Source organism: Pongo pygmaeus, chromosome 7 (assembly GCF_028885625.2).
Source record: "Pongo pygmaeus isolate AG05252 chromosome 7, NHGRI_mPonPyg2-v2.0_pri, whole genome shotgun sequence".
NCBI classification, from domain to species: Eukaryota; Metazoa; Chordata; class Mammalia; order Primates; family Hominidae; genus Pongo; species Pongo pygmaeus.
Window position 1 is genome coordinate 28527278 of NC_072380.2, and position 23940 is coordinate 28551217.

General features: G+C 48.3%; 1 protein-coding gene and 1 non-coding gene across 3 annotated transcripts in view; one reads left to right on the top strand and one right to left on the bottom strand.

Moving 5' to 3' along the window:
- Positions 1 to 6635: 6635 nt before the first annotated feature.
- Positions 6636 to 6739, top strand: LOC129043275 (U6 spliceosomal RNA). Its single transcript, XR_008504372.1, has one exon. It is a non-coding gene; the product is annotated as a U6 spliceosomal RNA (small nuclear RNA).
- An 11757-nt stretch (positions 6740 to 18496) lies between these two features.
- Positions 18497 to 23940, bottom strand: part of FBXO16 (F-box protein 16) — a 63254-nt gene continuing 57810 nt past the window's right edge. Inside the window, exons 8-9 of one of the 2 annotated variants that reach the window (XM_054499464.2) lie at positions 19478 to 19503; positions 18504 to 18836 (exon numbers count right to left, since the gene is read on the bottom strand). In XM_054499464.2, the coding sequence (XP_054355439.1) occupies positions 18827 to 18836; positions 19478 to 19503 (36 nt within the window). In that variant the 3' untranslated portion in view covers positions 18504 to 18826. Of the gene's footprint in view, positions 18837 to 19477; positions 19504 to 23940 lie in introns of both variants that reach the window. The other variant, XM_054499466.2, reaches the window with a different exon arrangement.

Here is a 23940-nt window from a genome sequence, read left to right on the forward strand (position 1 = left end):
TGCTTGTGGTAATTTTTAAAATAAATTTTAAGTCATTGAAAAACACAATAGGCCAGGCATGGTGGCCCACATCTGTAATTCCTGCACTTTGGGAGGCCGAGGCAGGAGGATTGTTTGAGCTCAGGAGTTCGAGACCAGCCTGGGCAACATGGCGAAACCTTGTCTCTACAAAAAATACAAAAAATTAGCCCAGCATGATGACACATGCCTGTAGTCCCAGCTACTTGGGAGGGTGAGGTGGGAGGGTCACCTGAGCCCAGGAGGTCAAGGCTGCAATGAGCCATGCTCGTGCCACTGCACTTCAGCCTGGGTAACAGAATGAGACCCTGTCTCAAAAAACAAAAAAAGAAAAAGAAAAAAAATAATAAAATAAGGCTTTTGCCAGCTTAATAAGGAAGGTTTGAGACACAGACCAGCAAAGGGAGGCTCATGTCCTCTGCATGGTAGAGTCTGGCTTCTTCGAAGGCAGCCTTTTACTGCTCTGTCCCTGTCACACTACAAAGGGCCAGATGTTCAGCCTATGCAAATCCATAAGAAGGACAATTTATCAGGCTGGGTGCAGTGGGTCACACCTGCAATCCCAACACTTTGGGAGGCTGAGGCAGGAGAATGGCTTGAGTCCTGGAGTTTGAGACCAGCCTGGGCCACATAGTGAGACGCCATCTCTACCAATTTTTTCTTTTTTTTAATTAGTGTGGTGTGGTGGTGCCTGTGGTGCCAGCTACTTGGGAGGCTGAGGCTGAAGGATCTCTTGAGCCCAGGAGGTCAAGGCTGCAGTGAGCTGTGATTGCGCCATTGCATTCCAACCTGAGTGACAGAGCAAGACCCGGTCTCAAAACAAAACAAAACAAAACAGAAAGGAGCAACCATTCTGAGGAGCCAAGGGGCAGAAGCCTGGGCTTGGCCTGCCGGTGCTGATATGTTATCTGCTCCCATAAGCGACAGGAGCTGGCTCTGAAGCTAGAACCAAAGAAACAGCCAGTGCCCAGAGGCTGCTTGTTCTACAAGAAAGAGCACTGTCCTAGCCTTGGGGACACAACTAGCAGAGTGACCAGAGCAAACCATCCATAAAATTATGACCAGGCCAGGCGCAGTGGCTCAGGCCTGTAATCCCAGGCTGAGGCAGGCGGATCACTTGAGGTCAGGAGTTCGGGACCACCCTGGCCAACATGGTGAAACCCCCTCTCTAGTAGGCATAGTGGCACATGCCTGTAGTCCCAGCTACTTGGGAGGCTGAGGCAGGAGAATCACTTGAATCCCAGGGAGGGGGCAGAGATCGGGCCACTGCACTCTAGCCTGGGTGACAGAGTGAGACTTCGTCTCAAAATATATACATATAAAACTAGACAGTGGATAGGAAACCCTATCTTTAAAAAAAAAAAAAAGGAGCTTTAAAAGTATTTGTATCATTTGATCCTTTAAAAAATGAAAATGATTACATTTTGGTACAGCTGTACAATGTTAACATCGAACCATTAAACATATTTATGATGTGTTTAAGGAAATGGGAAATGTTTCTAAGATATTAAGTACAAAAAGCAAGACACTAATGACTTGCACAGAATGATCAAGTCTGTGAAATAGAGCAAAACGTGAAGAAATATCCCACTACGTAGTGTTTGCTTCGGGTGGTGGAATTATGGGTGCTTTTCTGCGGGGTTTTTTTTTGGGGGGGGGTCTAATTTACACTTTTCTGTATTTGCCATAGTGTATACACTAAGCACATATTACTTTTATTATAACGCGGCGGGAGGAGGTTGAAAACGATCTCCAATCTCCTCGGTTTCCTTCCCAATCCTTTGCATCAGGTTGATTTCCTCCAGGCCCTTTCCTGAAAGTTCTGCAGGTGACGCAGGGCGCTCTAGGCGCGCAGCCCCGCGCGGGCCGCCGCCGGGAAGATTTGGGAGGCCGCCGGCCAGGGAGCGGCGGCGTCGGGTTCCGCGCTGCTCCCCCCACGGCGAGTGCGGACGAGGCTGCCGGGCCACGTCTGTCCTCAGGCTCACTGGGGCCCGGCAGCCCCTCTGCAGCGCGGGGCGAGTTCCTGGAAAGGCTGCGTTCGCGCTCCCCGGCCCTGCCCTCGAGGCGGGCACAACCCGCGGCTTCAGCCCGGCGTCCCCCTCCTGCTCGGTCCTCAACCCCGGCTGCGGCCGGCGGAAGCGCCCGGGCCTGGGAGGGAGAGGGAGGCACTTCCCCGCCGGCTCAACCCCCTGGGCAAGGGGCCGGGAGGGCGCGGCTGGGACGTGCCCGGGCCCACGAATGCCTCCGCCCCACCCCTGCGCGCCGCATGCAGGGAATACGGGGCAGGGCGCCCCCCGCCGCCCAGGCCGCTCGCTGCAGGCCGCCGGCGGTGCGCAGGGGACCAGGCGAGGGGGCGGGCCGTGATCCGGGAGCCTGGCAGGCTGTGCCTGCGGCCCCAAAGCTCAGGTCTCGCTGCCGGCTGCTGGACCGGCCCCTTTGTCCCGTAGTTCTGCTCCGCGGGGGATCCTGGGGAGCCAAGCCGAGCGCGCGCGCTGGCATCTGTGTGGACAGCGGGGGAGGCTGCCCGGCCTGATCCCTTGGCGCGCGCCCTGGCACGGCGTCCCCACGGCCTCTCCGGGGCCCGATCCCCGGGCAGGCCTGAGCGCTGAGCACTGCATCCGGTTTTCTTTGGGCGCGTGGCTCGTCCTCGGCCTGCTGCGGCCCCCTCCTTGCCCTGGCTTTGTTTTTCTTTTTCTTTCTTTCGTTTTCTTTTTCTTTTCTTTTCTTTTCTTTTTTTTTTTTTTTTGAGACAGGGTGCTGTGTGGCCCAGGCTGGGGGGCGGTGGTGTGACTACGGCTCACTGCAGCCCTAAGCTCCCAGGTTCAAGCGATCCAGCTGCCCCAGCCTCCTGAGTAGCTGGGACTATACATGCGTGCCACCACCCCCAAATAATTTTTTAAAAAACTTTTTGTAGAGACAGGTTCCTGCTATGGGGCTTGCCCAAGCTGGTCTTGAACTCCTGGGCTCAAGCGATCCTCCTGCCTGCAGCCTCCTAAAGGGCTGGGATTACAGGCATGAGTCACCGCGCCCGGCCAACCCCACTGTTTTTCTACCTCGGCTTCTTTGTCTAAGTCTGATCCACCAAAGGCCTTGGGCCCATCTTTCACCTCTATCTGTAAACCCATCCCTGCCGGCCCCTCAGTCTGCCCTGCAGACACACATGCCCGAGGCGAAATCCAAGTTTACTTCCACTTTGACGGTAGGACAAGATCCTGCCCTCTCACTGTCACCCCGAAATATTCCCAAAGGCAAGAAGAGTTGACTCTTGCTCTATTACCCTGGGTCCGCTGCTGCGTAATTTGCAGGGCCCAGTGAAAAATGAAATTGAGCAGAGATGGAGCCACTGTATTCCAGCCTGGGTAACAGAGCCAGACGCTGTCTCAAATAAATAGAGACAGGGTCTCACTCTGTCGCCCAGGCTGGAGTGTGATAGCATGATTGTGACTCACTGCAGCCTCGACCTCCCATGCTCAAGAGATTCTCCTACCTCAGCCTCCCGAGTAGCTGGGATGACAGGTGCGCACCACCACCCCTGGCTAATTTTTTTTTTTTTTTTTTTGTAGAAATTAGGCTTTCCTATGTTGCCCAGGCTGGTCTAGAACTCCTGGACTCAAGTGATCCACCTCGGCCTCCCAAACTGCTGGATGACAAGTGTGAGCTACCGTGCCTGACTTTTCCTTCCTTCCCTCCCTTCCTCCCTCCCTCCATCCCTCCCTTCCTTTCCTTCCTTCCTTTCCTTCGTTCCTTCTTCCTTCCTCACTCCCTCCCTCTCTTCTTTCCTTCCCTTTCTCCTTACCTCTCTTCTTTCCTTCCCTTTCTCCTTCCCTCCCTTCCTTCTTCCCTTTTTATCAGTCTTCTTTCCTCCCTTCCCCGCCCCCTTCCTTCCTGAGCAAAAAGCAAACCGAACGTCGTACCCTTCTAAGTCAGGATGCTTTGCAGCTATGCAGGTGGAACACTCCCAAACCCAGGCTTGCCAGCAGCCTTTCAAAGCATCTCCTCACAAAATATTTCAGTAATTAGAAAGCCCTTAGAAGTAATTTTACCATGGTGAGACCAGGCACACATCATCCTAATCAAATCATGAACATGAACCCACAGATAAAGAGATAAGTTGACATTGCGTGCCACCTGGTGAAACCCAGTGAGGAGTTGCAGCGTGACTTCTGCCACGTTCCCGTCAAAGATGCAGGACCCAGGTCTTATGAGGAAACGCTGGACAAACCCAAATTGAGGGACAGCCTACAAAATGGTCTGTAATATTCAAAAAAGTCAAGACCTTGAGAGCCAAGGAAACTTGAGGAGCCGCCCCAGGTGGAAGTAGATTCAGCAGAGCAACTGTGTCCAACGTGTGATTATTGTGCTGTAAAGAATGTCATTGAAGTCTGGGCGCGGTGGCTCACGTCTGTAATCCCTGCACTTTGGGAGGCTGAGGCGGGCAGATCACTTGAGGTCAGGAGTTCGAGACCAGTCTAGCCAACATGGCGAAACTCCGTCTCTACTAAAAATCCAAAAATTAGCCGGATGTGGTGGTGGGTGCCTGTTGCCCCAGCTACTTGGGAGGCTGAGGCAGGAGAATCACTTGAATGTGGGAGGCGGAGATTGCAGGGAGCTGAGTTCGCACCACTGCACTCCAGCCTGGATGACAGTGCGAGACTCCATCTCAGGAAAAAAAAAAAAAAAAAAAAAAAGAATGTCATAGAGGCCACAGATGAAAGGTGATGAGTCTCTGGGCAGAGAATAGGTGAGTTATTTTGTTCGATTCTTTCAGATAATTTCCTGTCAATTTGAAATTATTTCAGAATAAAAAGAAAGAATAAAATTTACCATCACAACCCCCCCTCCACACCAGCTTTCCCTCTAGACTTCGGTCAATAGCAGTGACATTCCCTGAGTCACCCGAGCTTAAACACTTTGGTATCCTCTTTGATTCCTCTTCCATCCCTCTGCTGCCCACTTCCCCACCACCCTAACACTAAGTTCTGCTAATTCTTTTTAAAATGCCTCTCACATAGCTACCTTTTTAATTAAATCTCCAAATTAAAAAAAAAGACTCTACCTACCTCACATAATCATTTTAAGTAGTGTCTGTGAAAAGAATTTGTATACCTAAAGTACTGTGTAAACACAAGATCTTTTTGCACCAACTCAAGCCTGGATTACTGCTGTTTACTGCTGCAGTCTCCTAACGGGTCTTCCTGTCTCTCCGTGCTCCCTTTACCAACCCATCCTGTATAGGGTTACCGGAGTAATCTGCCTAAAAGCACATTTTATCCTTTCAAGACCTTGCTTCCCACGGTCCACTGCAAGACTTAATCCATGTTCCCTGGGAAGACTATGGTCTATGAGCTGAACCAAAACGGTCTGCCCTTGTATCAGATAACCCTGACCTTTCCCCAATTCATAGAGAAAAGAAGTTAGTGGATAGAACTTTCTCAGTTTGTAAATATTTTTTCCCTATATGTACTTGTTTTTCTGTAGTAGTAAATCCAAGCTTTCCTCTGCTACTCTTGTAGATGACAAAATGAATGATTAAGCAGCAAATAAATCGTAAAGATTTGGCCACAGCAGATAATATTTACTTCGATAGATTGGTTTTCTCATGGGCACATACGGGTGGTTGTGATTTTTATAATGCATGTCAATTAATTATATAGCCATTTTCTTTCTTAAAAAGTGTTTCTGTTTGTTTCGTGATGGAATGCAATATATCAAAATTTTATCATGAATAAGTTAGAGAAAACACTGCCCTCCCGAACAAATACTTGGCCTCTTATTCACAGTTTTTCCAGCCAGATCTCAGCTACTCCCCTTGATAGCAAAGTTGCCTAATCTCTGTTCATTTTTGCTTTCTTATTTGTTTGCTTTGCATAAACCACTCCATGTCCCTGGTACTCTCCCCCATACCTGTCTGCAGAAACCTCCCCAACCTTAAAAGACCAAATCAACTCTCTACTTGGTGAAAACTTCAAAAATCATGACGACTCCTAACTCAGAGCATGTCTTGCCTCTGCTAGTCATCTGGCACTTAATCAAGTACTGCCTAGTGGATTCTTACTTTTTTGTGTGCTCAGCTGTAGTTAACTCATTCTTCTGGTCGGGCACTGTGGCTCACACCTGTAATCCCAGCACTTTCGGAGACAAAGGTGGGTGGATCACCTGAAGCCAGGAGTTCCAGACCAGCCTGGCCAACACGATGAAACCCGTCTCTACTAAAAACACAAAACATTAGCTGGGCTGGTGGTGCATGCCTGTCATCCCAGCTACTCTGGAGGCTGAGGCAGGGGAATCGCTTGAACCTGAGGGGCAGAGGTTGCAGTGAGCCGAGATCATGCCGCTGCACTCCAGCCTGGGTGACAGAGCTAGACTTTGACTCAAAATAAAAAATAAAATAAAATAAAAAACTCAAATCTTCTACTTGTCAATGCAAGGATACTTTCCTTTCTGAATTGCATCGGAAGCAGAGAGTTCAAGTGTTGGAGTAAGATAAAATAAGATTGAAAAGCTGTTGGAGAACTTTGTTAGGAGTTCAGATTTTGTTTTGTAGGACAAGATTTCCTACTTTACAAGCTTTAATATGCAAACAAATGGAGGGAGAGCTTATTAAACATGCAGATTCTGTGCTTGCCTCAGCAGTGCATATACTACAGTCGAAATGATATAGAAATTAGCATGGCCTCTGTGGGAGGATGACACGCCAATACATGAAGCATTCCATGTCTTTAAAGAAATCAGCTGGGTGCAGTGGCTCACACCTCTAATCCCAGCACTTTGGGAGGCCGAGACGGGCAGATCACGAGGTCAGGAGTTCGAGACCAGCCTGACCAACATGGTGAAACTCCATCTCTACTAAAAATACAAAAATCAGCCGGGCGTGATGGTGCACATCTGTAGTCTCAGCTACTCAGGAGGCTGAGGCAGGAGAATTGCTTGAACCCGGGAGGCAGAGGTTGCAGTGAGCCGAGATCATGCCACTGTACTCCAGCCTGGGCAACAGAGTGAGACTCTTGTCTCAAAAAAAAAAAAAAAAAGAAAAGAAAAGAAATCATGGGGATTCTAATTCATTAGGCTTGGGGTGGGGACCAAGCTTCTGCATTTCTAATATGTGCCCCATTAATGCTAATGCATTTTCTCTACTAGCCTTGTAGATGACAAAATGAATGAACAAGCGGCGAATAAATCATAAAGATTTGGCCACAGCAGATCATATTTACAACAGCTTGGTTTTCTCATGGGCACGGAAGAATCACCCCGCAGCAAAGCTGTAGGGAAAGCGGAGATAAATGTACCCTTCTTTAAAGAAGGGAGTGACTTAGAAAAGAAACAAAATGATCAAAGACTAAAACTTTAATATTTTATGAAAGTCTGCAAGTCACTCATAGCATATTTGGAAAAACCTGTCGGATTATGTTTACTTTGTTTAACAACATGCATCAATTGGAATGTAGATGCCGTATGGAGAGTTTTGGCACCAGCCTTCCAGAAGTCTGGGCTAGAGGCTTTATCAGCCCTTGGTAATCAACTTGTACTCTGCTTCCTTGACTCACCCTCCAACCCCTACCCTGTTTTGTTTTGTTTTGTTTTCTCAAGGTCCATCATTTTAATCCATCCATTTCTTTTTTGAGATGGAGTGTCACTCTGTCACCCAGGCTGGAGTGCAGTGTCATAATCTTGGCCCACTGCAGCCTCCGCCTCCCAGGCTCAAGCAATTCTCATACCTTAGCCTCCAGAGTAGCTGGGATTACAGGCGTGTGCCACCATCCTCGGCTAATTTTTTTTTTTTTTTTGTATTTTTTGTAGGGATGGGTTTTGCCACGTTGGCCAGACTGGTGTCGAACTCTTGACCTCAAGCAGTCTGCCTGCTTCGGCCTCCCAAAGTGCTGGGATGACAGGCGTGAGCCACTTTGCCCAGCCTAATCCATCCATTTATTTTCATCAATACCACTGTCCTTAATCTAGTCCCAAATTATTGCTGCAGCATCTAAAGTCATTTATCTACTTACAGTTTTTCCCCCTCAGATCTATCCTATGTCCCACGAATCTTCTAAAAATATTTCTTTTATCATATCACTTCTGTATGCAGGAACCTACAAAGGCTCTGGTAGCAAACTCTTTCCTCCCTTTGTCCTCATGCTACTACTATTACCTCCTCCTCTGTGTCTATCCAAGCATCACCCTTCTTGCTTCCAGGCTTAGGTCAAGATTCACCTTCCTGTAGCTGGGTGCGGTGGCTCACGCCTGTCATCCCAGCACTTTGGGAGGCTGAGGCAGGTGGATCACTTGAGGTCAGGAGTTCAAGACTAGCCTGGTCAACATGGTGAAACCCCATCTCTACTAAAAATACAAAAATTAGCCGGGCGTGGTGGCACATGCCTGTAGTCTCAGCTATTCGGGAGGCTGAGGCAGGAGAATCACTTGAACCTGGGAGGCAGAGGTTGCAGTGAGCCAAGATCGTGCCACTGCACTCCAGCCTGGGTAACAGAGACAGACTCTGTCTCAAAAAAAAAAGATTCACCTTCCTTTTTGTATCTGGCTTATTTCACTCAGTGTAATGTCCTCAGGGTTCATCCATGTTGTAGCAAGGGTCAGAATTTCCTTCCTTTTTAAGGCTGAATAATATTCCATGGTATGGATGGACCACATTTTGCTTCTCCATTCATCTCTCAATGGAGATTGAGAGCCTTGGGCTGCTTCCACCTCTGGGCTATTGTGAAGAATGCTGCTGTGAACATGGGTGTAGAAACATCTGTTTGAGCCCCTGCTTTCAATCCTTTTGTGTATTTCCCCAGATGTATGATGACTGGATCACATGGAAATTCTGTTTAGTTTCTTGAAGAACGTCATATTGTGTTTTGTTTGTTTTTTGAGACAGAGTCTCACTCTGTCACCCAAGCTGGAGCGCAGTGACATGATCTCAGCTCACTGCAACCTCTGCCTCCCAGGTTCAGGCAATTCTGCCTCAGCCTCCTGAGTAGCTGGTATTATAGGCACACACCACCACGCTCCGCTGATTTTCTGTATTTTTAGTAGAGACAGTGTTTCACCATGTTGGCCAGGCCGGTCTTGAACTCCTGACCTCAAATGTTCTGCCTGCCTTGGCTTCCCAAAGTGCTGGGATTACAGGCGTGAGCTACCGCTCTCGGCCCACACTGTTTGTTTGTTTGTTTTTTAATTGCAGGTGCACGATTTTACATTCCCATCAGCAATGCACAAAAATTCTAATTTTTCCACCTCCTGGATAACTTATTTTCTGTTTTGTTTGTTTGTTGTTGATAACAGCCATCCTAATGGGTGACATGGTTAGTTACTTTTTTTTTTTTGAGACAGAGTCTTGCTCTGTTGCTAGGCTGGAGTGCAGTGGTGTACCTCCCTGGTTCAACCAATTCTCCTGCCTCAGCCTCCCACGTAGCTGGGACTACTGGCGCGCCGCCACCATGCCCAGCTAATTTTTGTATTTTAGTAGAGAGGAGGTTTCAACATGTTGACCAGGCTGGTCTCGATCTCCTGACCTCGTGATCCGCCCGCCTCGGCCTTCCAAAGTACTGGGATTACAGGCGTGAGCGAGCGCGCCCCACCAGTTGGTTACTTTTTAAAGTGGTTATGTTTCTTTAGACTATAAGTTGTTCAAAAACTGACAATGTGATTATTTGCTTGAATGATTCTAATGGAATCAAAGACTTGAGTGGAATAAGTGAGTGATTCTCTAAGGGTGTCAGCATATATATTCAAAATTTCCCAGAGCCCCCTCCCTAGTAGTGGTGAAAGCTGTGTTTTCAGGAACGTCAGTCCTGTTTGAGTTTTTGAGACACAAATTGTTAGTAGTGATGTGCCCTGAACTCAAATAAGAGGGGAAGGAGCGCCCTCTTGTGTCCATTCTGAGCTGGTGTCAGTGACTACAGAAGCCGGCTGAGAAATGTACATTTCGGATCTTCCGAAGACATTCCAATGACAGTGCTACTGTCAAACGCCAACCATGTGTCTACTAACGTGAAAGAAAACGTGGAAATATGGAATGAATGAAACTGGAATCCTTTGAAGAATTCCCAACCTAGTGGGGGAATAAGATACATGCAGAAATCACTCGAGTAGAAGACAGATTGAGCAAAATGGACAGAGTATATGTAACGTGAATACAGGAAGATCAAGACTTCGAAGGGGAGAGAAGTCCAGATTCACACCAAAATGTAAACCTGGCTGGTTAAGGAGGAGTTTGAGATGGCACTGCGGTTTTGTGTGTTTTTATTTTTGTTTTTTTGTTTGTTTGTTTGTTTTGTGTATGGAGATGGAGTCTCACTCTGTCGCCCAGGCTGGAGTGCAGTGATGCAATCTCAGCTCAATGCGACCTCCGCCTCCTGGGTTCCAGTGATTCTCCTGCCTCAGCTTCCTGAGTAGCTGGGATTACAGGCGCCCACCATCACGCCCAGCTAATTTTTGTATTTTTAGTGGTAACGGGGTTTCACCATGTTGGCCAGGCTGGTCTTGAGCTCCCGACTTCAAGTGATCCGCCCACTTCGGCCTCCCAAAGTGCTGAGATTACAGGTGTGAGCCACTTCACCCAGCCAGCACTGGGGTTTTTTAATGGTACCAGCTTCCGCTTGTCTGGACCTGGGAGGGCCAACCACATAGGTCTAGTTGTCGGGTTCCCTAGTCCTTTGGAGCGAGGACCCCAGACCTCACAATTTCCCTGTCTTCTCAGTAGTGCCCTTCCCACAGCTATCTCTCTCTTGAGTTTTATCCCCCGAACTCTCCCTTTCCTAAATTGGCTGATGGCAGGGGCACTGCCTCCATAGCTTCCGCTGTCCGTCACGCACACAAAGAAACTTACATAGGTCCTCTGGTTTTGGGATTTTGCAAATATAATCAGGGTAGGGATGAGTTACAAAGGATTAAGTAACTCTTGAAATCTCTGTTTCTGAGAGCAGCCTTCTGCCATCCTCTTAGAGCCCTGAGGAGGTGACACTCCCAACTCTTGGTCTGCATCCTTCTGTCTCTCTCTCTTTTTCTTTTTCTTTTTTTTTTTTTTTGTAGCATAAGAATGTAAGTGTTCAACATTACAGGCTTGGCAAATGTGTGTGTGTGTGTGTGTGTGTTTTGTTTTGTTTTTTTGTTTTGAGTCTCTGTCGCCCAGGCTGAAGTGCAGTGGCGCGATCTCGGCTCACTGCAACCTCCGCTGCCCGGGCTCAAGCGATTCTCCTGCCTCCCTGTCCTGAGTAGCTAGGATTACAGGTACCCACCACCACACCCAGTTAATTTTTGTATTTTTAATGCAGACGGGGTTTCGCCATGTTGGCCAAGGTGGTCTTGAACTCCTGACCTCAAGTGATCCACCCGCCTTGGCCTCCCAAAGTGCTGGCATTACAGTCATGAGCCACTGCACCCGGCCATGCATCCTTGTTTACTGTACTGGAGCTAACCTCTCTTTTTTTATTTGGCTTTGGCTTGTTTGTTTTATTTAGAGACAGAGTCTGGCTCTGTTACTCAGACTAGAGTCTTGAACTCCTGCAGCTTTGAACACCTGGGTGCAAGTAACCCCTACTGCTTCAGCCTCCCAAGTAGCTGGGACTACAGTCATGCACCACTGTGCTCAGCTAATTTTTAAAAATTTTTTTTGTGGACACGTGGTCTCACTACGTTGCCCAGACTGGTCTAAAACTCCTGGCCTCCAGCAATTCTCCCACCTCAGCCTTCCAAAGGGCTGGGATGACAGGCGTTAGCCACCAAACCAGGCCTGGTGCTGATCTCTCTTCCTCGGAAGTACTGCTTCTCAGCACAAATGCTGAATGAAGGTGGAATCAAAGCATGGCAGGAGATAGGGAGAAATACGCAGGCAGAGAGAAACCAGAGTTTCTGGGGAAGCGGCAAGGTGGAAAGAGCAGATCTTCAGAGTCAAACACATCTGGGTTGAAATCCCAGCTCTGCTTCTTCATAGTTGTGGCCACTTTTAGCACATGAGGATAAAAATACCTACCTACTACCTCATAAGATTCTTGTGAAGATTGGATAAGATAGAACACAAAAATAATTGAGGAAGTATGTGGTTTAATAAATACCTGTCGCTTTCCCCCTTGCCTTCCACACCTCCTTTGTATCCTGAAGTTTCTGTAAGTCTCACGGCTCTGTCTGAGGCTTCTAGGTCAGTTGCACAATAACTGAGATGACTTTTAAGGCAACAAGAACTCCATGGGAAGCAGAAGCATCATTGCTTTGTTGGCATTCTGGGGTAGGGTGGTGTGGCGAAGATATTTCCAAACCATCCTAATTACCTCCCAAAACTCCAGTTTCCCAAGCCAGAAAACTAAGAGTCCTTAATTTCTCCTTCTCTCTCCTCCTACCTCTAAGAAAGTTCTTTTTTTTTTTCTTTTTCTTTTTTTTCTTGACGGAGTCTCTCTCTGTTGCCAGGCTGGAGTACAGTGGCGCGGTCTCGGCTCACTGCAACCTCTGCCTCCCTGGTTCAAGCGATTCTTGTGCCTCAGCCTCCCAAGTAGTTGGGATTATAAGTGCATGCCACCACACGCAGATAATTTTGTATTATTAGTAGAGATGGGATTTCACCAGCTTGGCCAGGATGGTCTCAATCTCCTGACTTCGTGATCTGCCCACCTCAGCCTCCCAAAGTGCTGGGATTACAGGCCTGAGCCACTGCACCTGGCTAAGAAAATTCTAAGTTCTGCTATTTCTCCTGAAGACATTCTACAACCTCCTTGTTTTCTCTCCACCCTCCTCCACTACTTTCAGTTCAAGTCACCAGCATCTTTTCCCTGGAAAACTGTGATGGCCCCAAACTGGTCTTCAGTGTTGCCCCTCTCCTGCATTATCCAGAAGCCAGAGCTCTTTCAAATGCAAGTCCTAGCAAGTCACTCTCTTCTTTAAAATCCTGTCCTGATTGCTCAGCTATCTTGGAGATAAAGTCTTAACTGCTTGGCTTGGCTTCCCGTTTGGGCTCCTGGCTACCTTTTCGGCTATCTCTCTTTTCCAACCCTGCTGCAACCCAGCCCCACTTCTCTAGGCTCCAGCTGCAATGGACATTTTACAAGGACCACTCACAGTGACAAGGGGTTTCCCGGATGTGGATCTTGTGGTGCTAACGCCAGGACAGCCCTGGCAAACCGGGATGCTTGGTCACCCAGGTTTGGCCTGGGGTCTCTGCTTATTTTATTCCTCTCCTTCCTCTCTCTGGAATGCTCCTCCTTGTACACTCACCTTCTAGTTACTATGAAATACCGTTCATCCCATCCCAGGTTTCTTTATCTTTCTTTCTTTCTTTTTTTTTTTTTCTTTTTTTTTTTTTTTTTTTGAGACAGGGTCTCGCTCTGATACCCAGGCTGGAGTGCAGTGGTGCAATCTTGGCTCACTGCAACCTCTGCCTCTTGGGTTCAAGCAATTCTAGTGCTTCAGCCTCCTGAGTAGCTGGGACCGCAGGCGCGTGCCACCACGCCTGGCTAAATTTTGTACTTTTTTAGTAGAGTCGGGGTTTCACCATGTTGGCCAGACTGATCTCGAACTGGGGATCTCAAGTGATCCACCTGCCTCGGCCTCCCAAAGTGCTGGGATGACAAGCGTGAGTCACCGTGCGTGACCCATCTGGAGTTTCTGCTTGGACATCACTTCTGCAATGCCCCGTGGAGTGGCTTACTTCTTCCTTCTGTGAGCTCTCACAGCCTGGCTGCTCTGTCTCCTTCGCAGCTATGATCAGCTCACTGAAGGCAGAACAGTTTCTTTCTCAAACCTATATTCCCAGAGACTCGCATAGAGTCCGGTGCAAAGTGGGCGTTCATAAAGTTTTGCTGAATGTGGCCAGGTGCAGTGGCTCACGCCTGTAATCCCAGCACTTTGGGAGGCCGAGGGGGTTGGATCACCTGAGGTCAGGAGTTCTAGACCAGCCTGGCCAACACGGTGAAACCCCGTCTCTACTAAAAATACAAAAATTAGCCAGGCGTGGTGGCAGGCACCTGTAATCCCAGCTGCTCGGGGAGGGGGAGTGCCGAGGCAGGAGAATCGCTTGAACCCGGGAGGTGGAGGTTGCAGTGAGCCGAGATCGCGCCATTGCACTCCAGCCTGGGGACAAGAGCGATACTTAAAAAAAAAAAAAAAAAAAAAAAAAAAAAGTTTTGCTGAATGAATATCAACACAGTTTACCCACCATTACCTGGTTCCTACCACAATGGGAGATGTGCCTACTTCACATGCCTGTGTCCTATGTATGGCAAGAGTTGCCCAGGGAACCATCCTGAGGCAGAGAGTCTACCCCAAAATGATCACAAGGCTGTTTCCCATCCCACATGTTCTTCTAGAACCTTGCAGCTCTCCCAAGTCTATGTTCTCTCTGCTTGAAATTGGACAAACCCCTCTGGCCAACTGAGGATGGTGGAGGAGACTAGGAGACTTCCAAGGCTGGGACCTCAAAGCTGATTCCAGTTCAATCTGGCTCTCTCTTGGGACCCTCATCCTTAGAACCCAGCTCCCCTGCCATGAGAACCCCAGGCCACATGGAGAGGTAAAGAGGCCCCGCCCTCAGTCCTGACTGAGCTCTCAGTGGGTGGCACACAACCATTTTCCAGCCATGTCCCTGTATCCCCTCGGACATGGATCCTGCAGCCCTCGGTTGAGAGGACCTGGAGGATGCTGTGTGGGTCAGAGACAAGCCCTCCCCACAGAGCCCAAACTGCAGATTTATGAGGAAAATGACGGACTTGTTGCAAACAAGTGCATTCAGGGTGATTTGTTACACAGAAATAGATAACCCAAATACAGCTTAAGACAACATGCAGGCCGGGTGCAGGGGCTCACGCCTGGAATCCCAGCACTTTGGGGGGCCAAGGCGGGAAGACTGCTTGAGCCCAGGAGTTCAAGACCAGCCTGGGCAACATAGGGAGACCCCATCTCTACAAAAAATTAAAAAATTAGCTGGGTGTGGTGGCACATGCCTGTAATCCCAGCTACTCAGGAGGCTGAGGTGGGCGGACCGCTTGGAACCTGGGAGGTCGAGGCTGCAGTGAGCTGTGATGGCACCACTGCACTCAGCTTGGGCCACAGAGAGAGGTCCTATCTCAAAAAAAAGACAACATGCAGTCTCTGGCACTGGAGGAGCCCTTCTTTCTCCTGATATGTCCTTGCCCCAGGGGATCTTGGCTTATTCTGAAAGGGGTTGGGAACAGACTCTGGTCTGGCCCATTCAAACATCTGCTTGCAATGTGACAGGCTCATGATATAATCAAAGAATGCACTGGGACAAAGGGGGTCGGACATGTGGAACTGCAGGCCATCCCAGCTTATCCGTTTGTCCCTGGCTCCTGGGGGCCGCCCAGGAGGAAACCCTTCCTGACAGCCGTCTTCTTTTGGAACACATGGGAGGAACACAAGGTCTCAACTCAGGGAGACACATTCGCTTCACCCTGGATGGGACACACAAATCAACTGAACCCACCTATCATTTGGGCATTGATACCACTGTGTCTGGGGCCATCTTCCCAGGCCACTATCTTAAACCATGCAAAAGTATATATTTACAGTATGTAGCATAAGGACACAAGTATTCAACATTACAAGCCTGGCAAACGTGTGTGGTTTTTTTTGTTTTGTTTTGTTTTAAGACAGAGTCTTATTCTGTCACCCATGCTGGAGTGCAGTGGTGCGATCTCAGCTCACTGCAACCTCCACCTCCTGGGTTCAAACGATTCATCTGCCTCAGCCTCACAAGTAGCTGGGACTACAGGTGCCTGCCACCACACCCGGCTAATTTTTGTATTTTAGTAGAGATGGGGTTTCCACATGTTGGCCAGGCTGGTCTCGAACTCCTGGCCTCAAGTGATCCATCTGCCTCGGCCTCCCAAAGTGCTGGGACTACAAGCGTGAGCCATGGTGCCCAGCCTGTTCTTCTTTTTTTTTTTTTTTGACAGGTGCTTGCTCTGTTGCCCAGGCTGGATGGCAGTGGTGCAATCACAGCTCACTGTAGCCTTGACTTCCTGAGCCCAAGCCATCCTCTCACCTCAGCCTCCTGAGTAGCCGGGACCACAGGCACATGCTACCTGGCTAATTGTTCTTTGGTTTTTTGTAGAATCAAGGTCTCCCTATGTTACTCAGGCTGACCTTGAACTCCCAGGCTCAAACTTGGCCTCATAAAGTGTTGGGATTATAGGCATGAGCCCCCGCACCCAGCTAACATTTGTTTTTCTATCATTCTGCTTTACCTAGATAAATAAGAATCCTAGAGGCTGGGCATGGTGGCTCACGCCTGTAATCCCAGCACTTTGGGAGGCCGAGGAGGGTGGATCACCTGAGGTCAGGAGTTCGAGACCAGCCTGACCAACATGGTGAAACCCCGTGTCTACTAAAAATACAAAAATTAGCCAGGCGTGGTGGCGGACGCCAGTAACCCCAGCTACTCAGGAGGCTGAGGCAGGAGAACTGCTTGAACCTGCGAAGCGGAGGTTGCAGTGAGCCGAGATCACACCACTGCACTCCAGCCTGGGCGACAGAGTAAGACTCTGTGTCAAAAAAAAAAAAAAAAAAAAATCCTAGAATGGTAACTTCTAGGACATTGAATTGGTTACATGAGTAGGTGTTTTAGTTCAGAATGTATGACTAATATATTTGCAGCTAAGAGACATTTTCTGTTTTCTAATAACTCCTCCAAGCCCTTTCCCATTGCTCAAACACAGTGGCAGTTCCTCCCCTGGAAGTGTGTGCTTTTCTTCCGCTGTGCTGTTCATTCCTGAGCATCCCACTCACACCCCACCCTCCCGACCCAGACCCACGGGCCACCCTTGCCAGCCTTGTCTCTGCCTTGGGAAGCTGGCATCTGCCAGCACTCTGGGGTTCTCTGCTCTGACTTCCAGATGGGTTTAATCAAAGAGAGGTGCTGTTGAAAGTGAGGAAGGCTGGGAAGGGAGAGAGGTGGGGTCTTCTCCCTCTTCCCTCCCTGCTACGCCTTGGGGTTTGTTGTTGTTGTTGTTGTTTGGTTTTGTTTTCTAGAGATGGAGTCTCACTATGTTGCCCAGGCTGGTCTCAAACTCCTAGGCTCTAGTGCTCCCACCTCGGCCTCCCAAAGTGCTGGGATTACAGGTATGAGCCACTGCACCCAGCTCCCAGGCCTCAGTTTTGATGTGGCTGTGTTGCTCGGCCACACTGCACATGTCCTGGTGGACGGCGCCTCTTCTGTGGCTACAGCTCTCACTGGCCCCAGGAACTCCACCTTCTCTCTCCCCTTTGCCTCTCCAGCCTAAGGGATGATAAGGTTTTCTGCTGTTGCCAGTTCCTGGGCACTTCACCAGCCCTTCTTCATGCTCTTTTTATTTATTTATTTTGAGACAGAGTCTCACTTTGTTGCCCAGGCTGGAGTGCAGTGGCGTCATCTCGGCTCACTGCAACCTCTGCCTTCCCGGCTCAAGCGATTCTCATCATGCCCCAGCCTCCAGAGTAGCTGGGACTACAGGCATGTACCACCATGCCCAGCTAATTTTTTCTTTTTTTTTTTTTTTGTAGAGATGGGGTTTCACCATGTTGCCCAGGCTGGTCTTGAACTCAGGGGCTCAAGCGATATGCCCACCTCAGCCTCCCAAAGTGCTTGGATTACAGGTGTGAACCACTGCACCCAGCTCCTTCTTCATTCTCTTAACTCTGCCCACAGCATGTGCTATGGGCTACACTATGTCTCCCACAAATTCTATGCTGAAATCTTAACCCCTGGGACCCCAGAATGTGACTGTATTTGGAGATAGACTCTTTAAAGAGGTGTTTGGGATTAAATGAGGTGGTTAGGGTGGGCTGTAACCCAATAGGACGGGCGTCCTTTTAAGAAGAAATTAAGGCCAGGCGTGGTGGCTCACGCCTGTAATCCCAGCACTTTGGGAGGCCAAGGCCAGTGGATCACCTGAGGCCAGGAATTCGAGACCAGCCTGGCCAACATGGCGAAACCCCGTCTTTACTAAAAATACAAAAAAATTAGCTGGGCGTGGTGGCGGGTGCCTATAATCCCAGCTACTCCAGAGGCTGAGTTGGGAGAATTGCTTGAGCCCAGGAGGTGGAGGTTGCAGTGAGCCGAGGTTGTGCCATTACACTCCAGCCTGGGCAAAAAGAACAAAACTCCATCTCAAAAAAGAAAAAAAAAAAAAAAAAAGGAGAAGGAAAAATTAAGAAACAGACATATACAGAGGGATGACCACATGAGGACGCAGGGAGAAGACGGCATCTACAAGCCCAGAGAGAGGCCTCAGGAGAAACCAACCTTGCCAGATCTTGGACGTCTAGCTTCTAGAACTGCAAGGAAATAAATTCCTGTTGTTGAAGGCTCCCGGTCTGTGGTGCAGCCCTAGCAAACTAAGATACCATGGTAAACAGCCCCTCCATTCAACTGTTCATGCAGCCTTGGGAGTGCGCCTGTAGCCTTCTGGGACCTACCTCACCCACCCAATATTACCAATGGTGCCATCATATGTCCCATCACCAACCTCATGATATCTATCATCATGTTTCTACATCTGTAAATCTGTCCACATTTATGCCATGAATTCCTTTTTACTGAAATACTGTAGGACTCACTACCACAGTAAGTACTTAAGCTGAAAGAGTTTCTAATGGGAGCCAAGTAAATTCAGCTCTCCACCGTGCAAAGCATCTTGTCATTTCTATAATAAAAGTCTTTCCATGTTCAGTCCACTTTGGCTCTGGAACCTGGATGAGTCATGCTTGGGGCCCAAGGTGCCTGTGAAGATGTTGCATGAGAATTTCAGCTGTGGTGGCAGTGGCTGGGAGTCCCACTGACTCAGGGGGAGGCCAGGCGAGATGAGCTGGAACTTTTAGGGACAGCTGGAACTTAGGGACATCTAGAAAGGAAAAAGGAATCATGAAAGCGAGGGTTATTGAAACACCACGGGAGCTATCTAGTTAAACTTATTTTTAACGACATAAAACAATTTTACAAAATTATAGGGCTGGATGGGATTTATTGAGATTTCCCAACTTCACTCCCCTCTGCCCCCAGGCAATCTTCACCCTGAGCTACAGATAATACGGTCTTTAGCGTCCAAAGTGCTCTCACTAACATTATTTCATCTGAACCTCAAGATCACATGTGGTAGAGAGGATAGTATTAATAAGTTTCATTTTGCAAATAAATGAAACTGAGGAATTTGAGTGACAGTCCAAGTTCACACAGCTAAAAAGTGTCACAGCTGGGGCTGGAGACTTGGGATTTTTAGATGAGAGTATTGGCATCATTCCCATATTTTAATTTTAAATATTTTTTAAAATAGATATTTTTTAGAGATGAGGTCTCCCTATGTTGCCCAGGCTGGTCTTGAATTCTTTGATCCTCTCGCCTCCGCCTCCCAAAGTGCTGAGATTATCAGCGTGAGCCACCGTGCCCAGCCCGTTCCCATAATTTACACTCTCCATTAATCAATACATGCGCACGATCTCTCTAAAAAGGCGAATGTCACAGGTTGACATCACAACCGAAACTCACAGTGGGAAGGGATTTCTCCTCGACATCTGGCCGCGAGCAGGAAAGGGAAGAGAATGGAGAGAGGAAAAGAAAGAAATAATCCGAGCTGAGCTTGAAGGGAGAGAGAGTGAGGCATTCTTTAAAGTTCGCCCTTATCTTGGTTCCAACTGTGCAAGGAGAGACCTAAGAGGATTGGGCTGAACACAGATACCGCAGCCTCCCCCGAGCACAATGCCCCCCCGTTACTCCATACTAAGCTGGCAAGTCACAGGAGTCAGATCAGAGTCCTTGTCACATCTCTCTAACACTGTGGCAGGTATGTTTGCAATACACAGGGTTTCTGTAAGTCTGTGAAAATCCTACTTTAGACTTTCATTGACTCAGCAACAACATCTGCCGATGACAGCTCCCTGGTCCTCCCCTCCAGCTAACGTGCTCCCTCTCATTCCACAAGGAAGCTCCACACCTGCCTGAAGTGCTCTCTGTAGTCCTCCCGTAAGTCTAACCTGTCCTTCCAGGTCTGCCTTCCTGCAAGAAGCTTACATGTCTCCATCCACAGGAAGTTTCCAGCAGGTGGATTCCTGAAGCCTTTATTATCGACTTCTCTGGCTTTGTGTTGAATGTATGCTCTAAAGCATTAGTACTCTACTCACTTCTAAGTGTAATTCTTTGTCCCTCAATGAGACTGCAAACTCCCTGCAAGCAAAACACAAATCTGTATTTTATTTTATTTTTGAGACAGGGTATCACTCGGTCTCCCAGGCTGGAGTGCAGTGGCATAATCACAGCTCACTGCAGCCTTGACCTCCTGGGTTCAAGCAATCCTCCCACCTCAGCCTCCCGAGTAGCTGGGACTACAGGTGCGCACGACCATGCCTGGCTAATTTTTTTACTTTTTTTTTTTTGTAGAGATTAGGGTCTTCCTATGTTGCCTAGGCTGGTCCTGAACTCCCGAGCTCAAGCAATCCTCCCGCTTTGGCCTCCCAAAGTGCTGGGATTACAGGCCCACTGTGCCCAGCCAAAGCTGGAAGCTTACACTTCATTAAATCGACAGGTGTCTGCCTATAGTAGGTGCAGAGATGTTTGTTGATTTTTCTGGGAAAGAGTGGGCAAAACTGGGGTTAAAGTAGCAAGTTGTTAGCATCGAAAAGGAAAAGGGGTAAGAGATGGGAGTAAATAATCTTCCCTCGTTTGAAGTTTTCGGTGTTGTTTAAGGTCCCTGTAGCAGAAGTATTTTCATTGCTGTTTCAAGATCAGCATAAGGTAAGAAAATAAACAGGAAGTTTCCTCTATGCTCTTTTAGTAACAATGAAGATAAAAATAATACCTGTTGAATGGCCAGGCGCAGTGGCTCATGCCTGTAATCCCAGCACTTTGGGAGGCTGAGGCGGGTGGATCACCTGAGATCAGGAGTTGAGACCAGCCTGGCCAACATGGTGAAACCCTGTCTCTACTAAAAATGAAAAAAATTAGCTGGACATGGTGGTGGGCGCCTGTAATCCCAGCTACTCAGGAGACTGAGGCAGGAGAATGTCTTGAACCTAGGAGGCAGAGGTGACAGTGAGCAAGACCACACCATTGCACTCCAGCCTGGGCAACAAGAGTGAAACTCCATCTCAAAAAATATAAATAAATAAAATAAAATAACACCTGTTAAATGAAGAAAAAGCCTAGCTCTCTATGATACAAGAATGGGCTAGTCACATCTCACCTGTAACAGTTTCAAATTTAATCCTATTACCATGCAACGCTTATCTGTCACTGCATTTGCAAAACCCCTTTCTCCTGAGTCCCCGGGCAGTTCACAGGTCTAGGCAGGCTCCTCACAGCCCTCCCTTTTCACCGTGGCAGGCCCCAGGGCCTCCCCTGTTCTCCTCTCCTCTTGGTAGCTGTCACCACCCATCCAGACTATGGCATTTCTCTTCCCTCCAAGATGGGCTGAGGCAAGATGGTCTTCTGGCCACCATTCCTTGTGGTCCCGGAACACAAGCTCACAGACCGTCTTCATTTTGAGACTTTCATGTCCATTATTACAAGAGAAAAGGCAAGATTTAAGGGAGAAAACATGGGGAAGTTCTATAAAAGGGTAAAAATCTTATAGTTCTGGATCCTGCTCTATAGCACCTGACTATCTGGCTGAAATAACTAGAAGTTTCTTCTATACCAGTGTTGGGGTCTCCAAAACCTTTTCTTTCCTACTGATCTTTTCCCCTGGCTGTGAATCCACCCCCACCTTCTTCCTCCAGAAAGGTCCATCTGGGACCTTTCTGGGTCCCACATAGACTTAACAGCAAGAAGCATCTTAGCGGGATAACTGAGGCCTAGTTTCACATGGTTTAACTTCTGAGCACCTCGAGACGCGGGAAGGCACATTTCATGCCACCTCTATTCTCCATGAGAATCTTCCCTAAAGGGCATTTTCCTATGACTCCTCAGGGATTATTTTTACTTTTCTCGTTCTTTGAAAATAATTAAGATTGTTTATTTTTGAATAGGTTACTTTTCTACATAGTTCAATATTCAAAAGGTACAAAAGCAATCAGCGAAAAATCTCCCCCTACCTCATCCTCGAGCCTCCTATTTCCCTTTCTCAAAGTTACCAGGGTTGTATTTTTTTGTTTTTCTGTTTTTTTTTTTTGTTTTGTCTACTTCCAGTGATATTGTATATGTAGGTGAGCAAACGTAGACATAAAACGCAAATTGTCTCCCTTTCCTTTTTCACACAACTGGCAGCACGCTGTGAACACCACTGCTGTTTGCTCACTATATATGTGAGAGGCTATGTATGGAGTGTGTGTGTGTGTGTGTGTGTGTGTGTGTGACTGTTACAAATCAATACACGAGGCTGGGTGCAGTGGCTCACGCCTGTAATCCCAGCACTTTGGGAGGCCAATGTGGGCGGATCACCTGAGGTCAGGAGTTCGAGACCAGCCTGGCCAACATGGTGAAACCCCATCCCTACTAAAAATACAAAAATTAGCTGGGCATGGTGGCGGGCGCCTGTAATCCCAGCTACTCAGGAGGCTGAGGCAGGAGAATCGCTTGAACCTGGGAGGCAGAGGTTGCAGTGAGCCAAGATCGCACCACTGCACTCCAGCCTGGGCAACAGAGTGAGACTCCATCTCAAAACAAAACAAAACAACAACAACAACAAAAACCCAAATTAATACAGGAAGAACTTCCCTAATCTTTCATTGGCTGTAGAGCAGTTCACATCCAGATGAACCATACCGATAAGATATTTGGGCCATTTTCAATGTCTTGCTTTTACAAACGATGCCAACATGAATGACCCTTTACGAATGTGCAGGCTCCTCTGCTGCAGCTGTCTGCTTTCTGGTAGGTGGACATTGCCAACGGCCATGCCGTCCATCAGCATTCCTAGTGCTGCCCTGGAACACCATCATAAGAATATTCCAGCCAGGCGTGTTGGCTCACACCTGTAATCCCAGCACTTTGGGTGGCCAAGGCGGGTGGATCACCTAAGGTCAGGCATTCAAGACCAGCCTGGCAAACATGGTGAAACCCCATCTCTACCAAAAATACCAAAGAAATTAGCTGGGCGTGGTGGTGCACTCCTGTAATCCCAGCTACTTGGGAGGCTGAGACGGGAGAATCACTTGAACTTGGGAGGCGGAGGTTGCAGTGAGCCGAGATTGCACCACTGCACTCCAGCCTGGGCGACAGAGTGAGACTTCATCCAAAAAAACAAACAAACAAAAAACAGACAAACAAAACATAACAACAACAACAAAAGAATTTTCCAATCCTCCATCTGTCCCTATGAAGAGGGATGGGATCAGGTAATTCAAAGATATTTTTCTCATCGGTTGAGCTTTCTGTTCTTTTTCTAGAGGTATTCGCCCAATATCCTGATGTGCCGTTATCGTGTCTTTAAAGCGAAGGAAATAGAAGAGAAATGCAAGGCCATGCGTCTGACATTGGAATTCTCCAGGGTTCTGCTCTTGGCCTGCTTCCTGGCCAATCAGTGCCTGAATCTTCCATGGCTGGATGTGTTTCTGTTGCCCTGCTGTTCCCCTGGGCTCTGGGCCCATCTATTCAGCTCTCTTCTGAACTCATATACTTGTGGTCCCATAGTTACCTCCAACCTGACATTTCCTGCTAGGTTTCCAGTCCCAGTGGGGAGAGGCATGAACCTTAATACAACTGCCTGCCCAAGATTCCTGGGACTTTTCCCTTCCTGGGCCGGAAGCTCTCCTGTGTAGCCTGGAAGCTCTTGAGGGCAGGGGCTGTGTCTTATGATTATCTCCCTAGGGCTAGTTCAGTGCCTGTAAAATCCTTGTTCATTAATGATAAACATGCCAATGTTTCCTCCTTCTTTCTCGTCTCAGGGCAATGGCTGAAACAGCCTTGCAGGTGCACTTTGCATGGGGATAGAAAATTCCTATTTTCAGGCTGGATGTCACTTTACTGGGCACAGAGAAGTGGGTGAGAATGCCAAGAGGCTACTGAGGGTGAGGGGC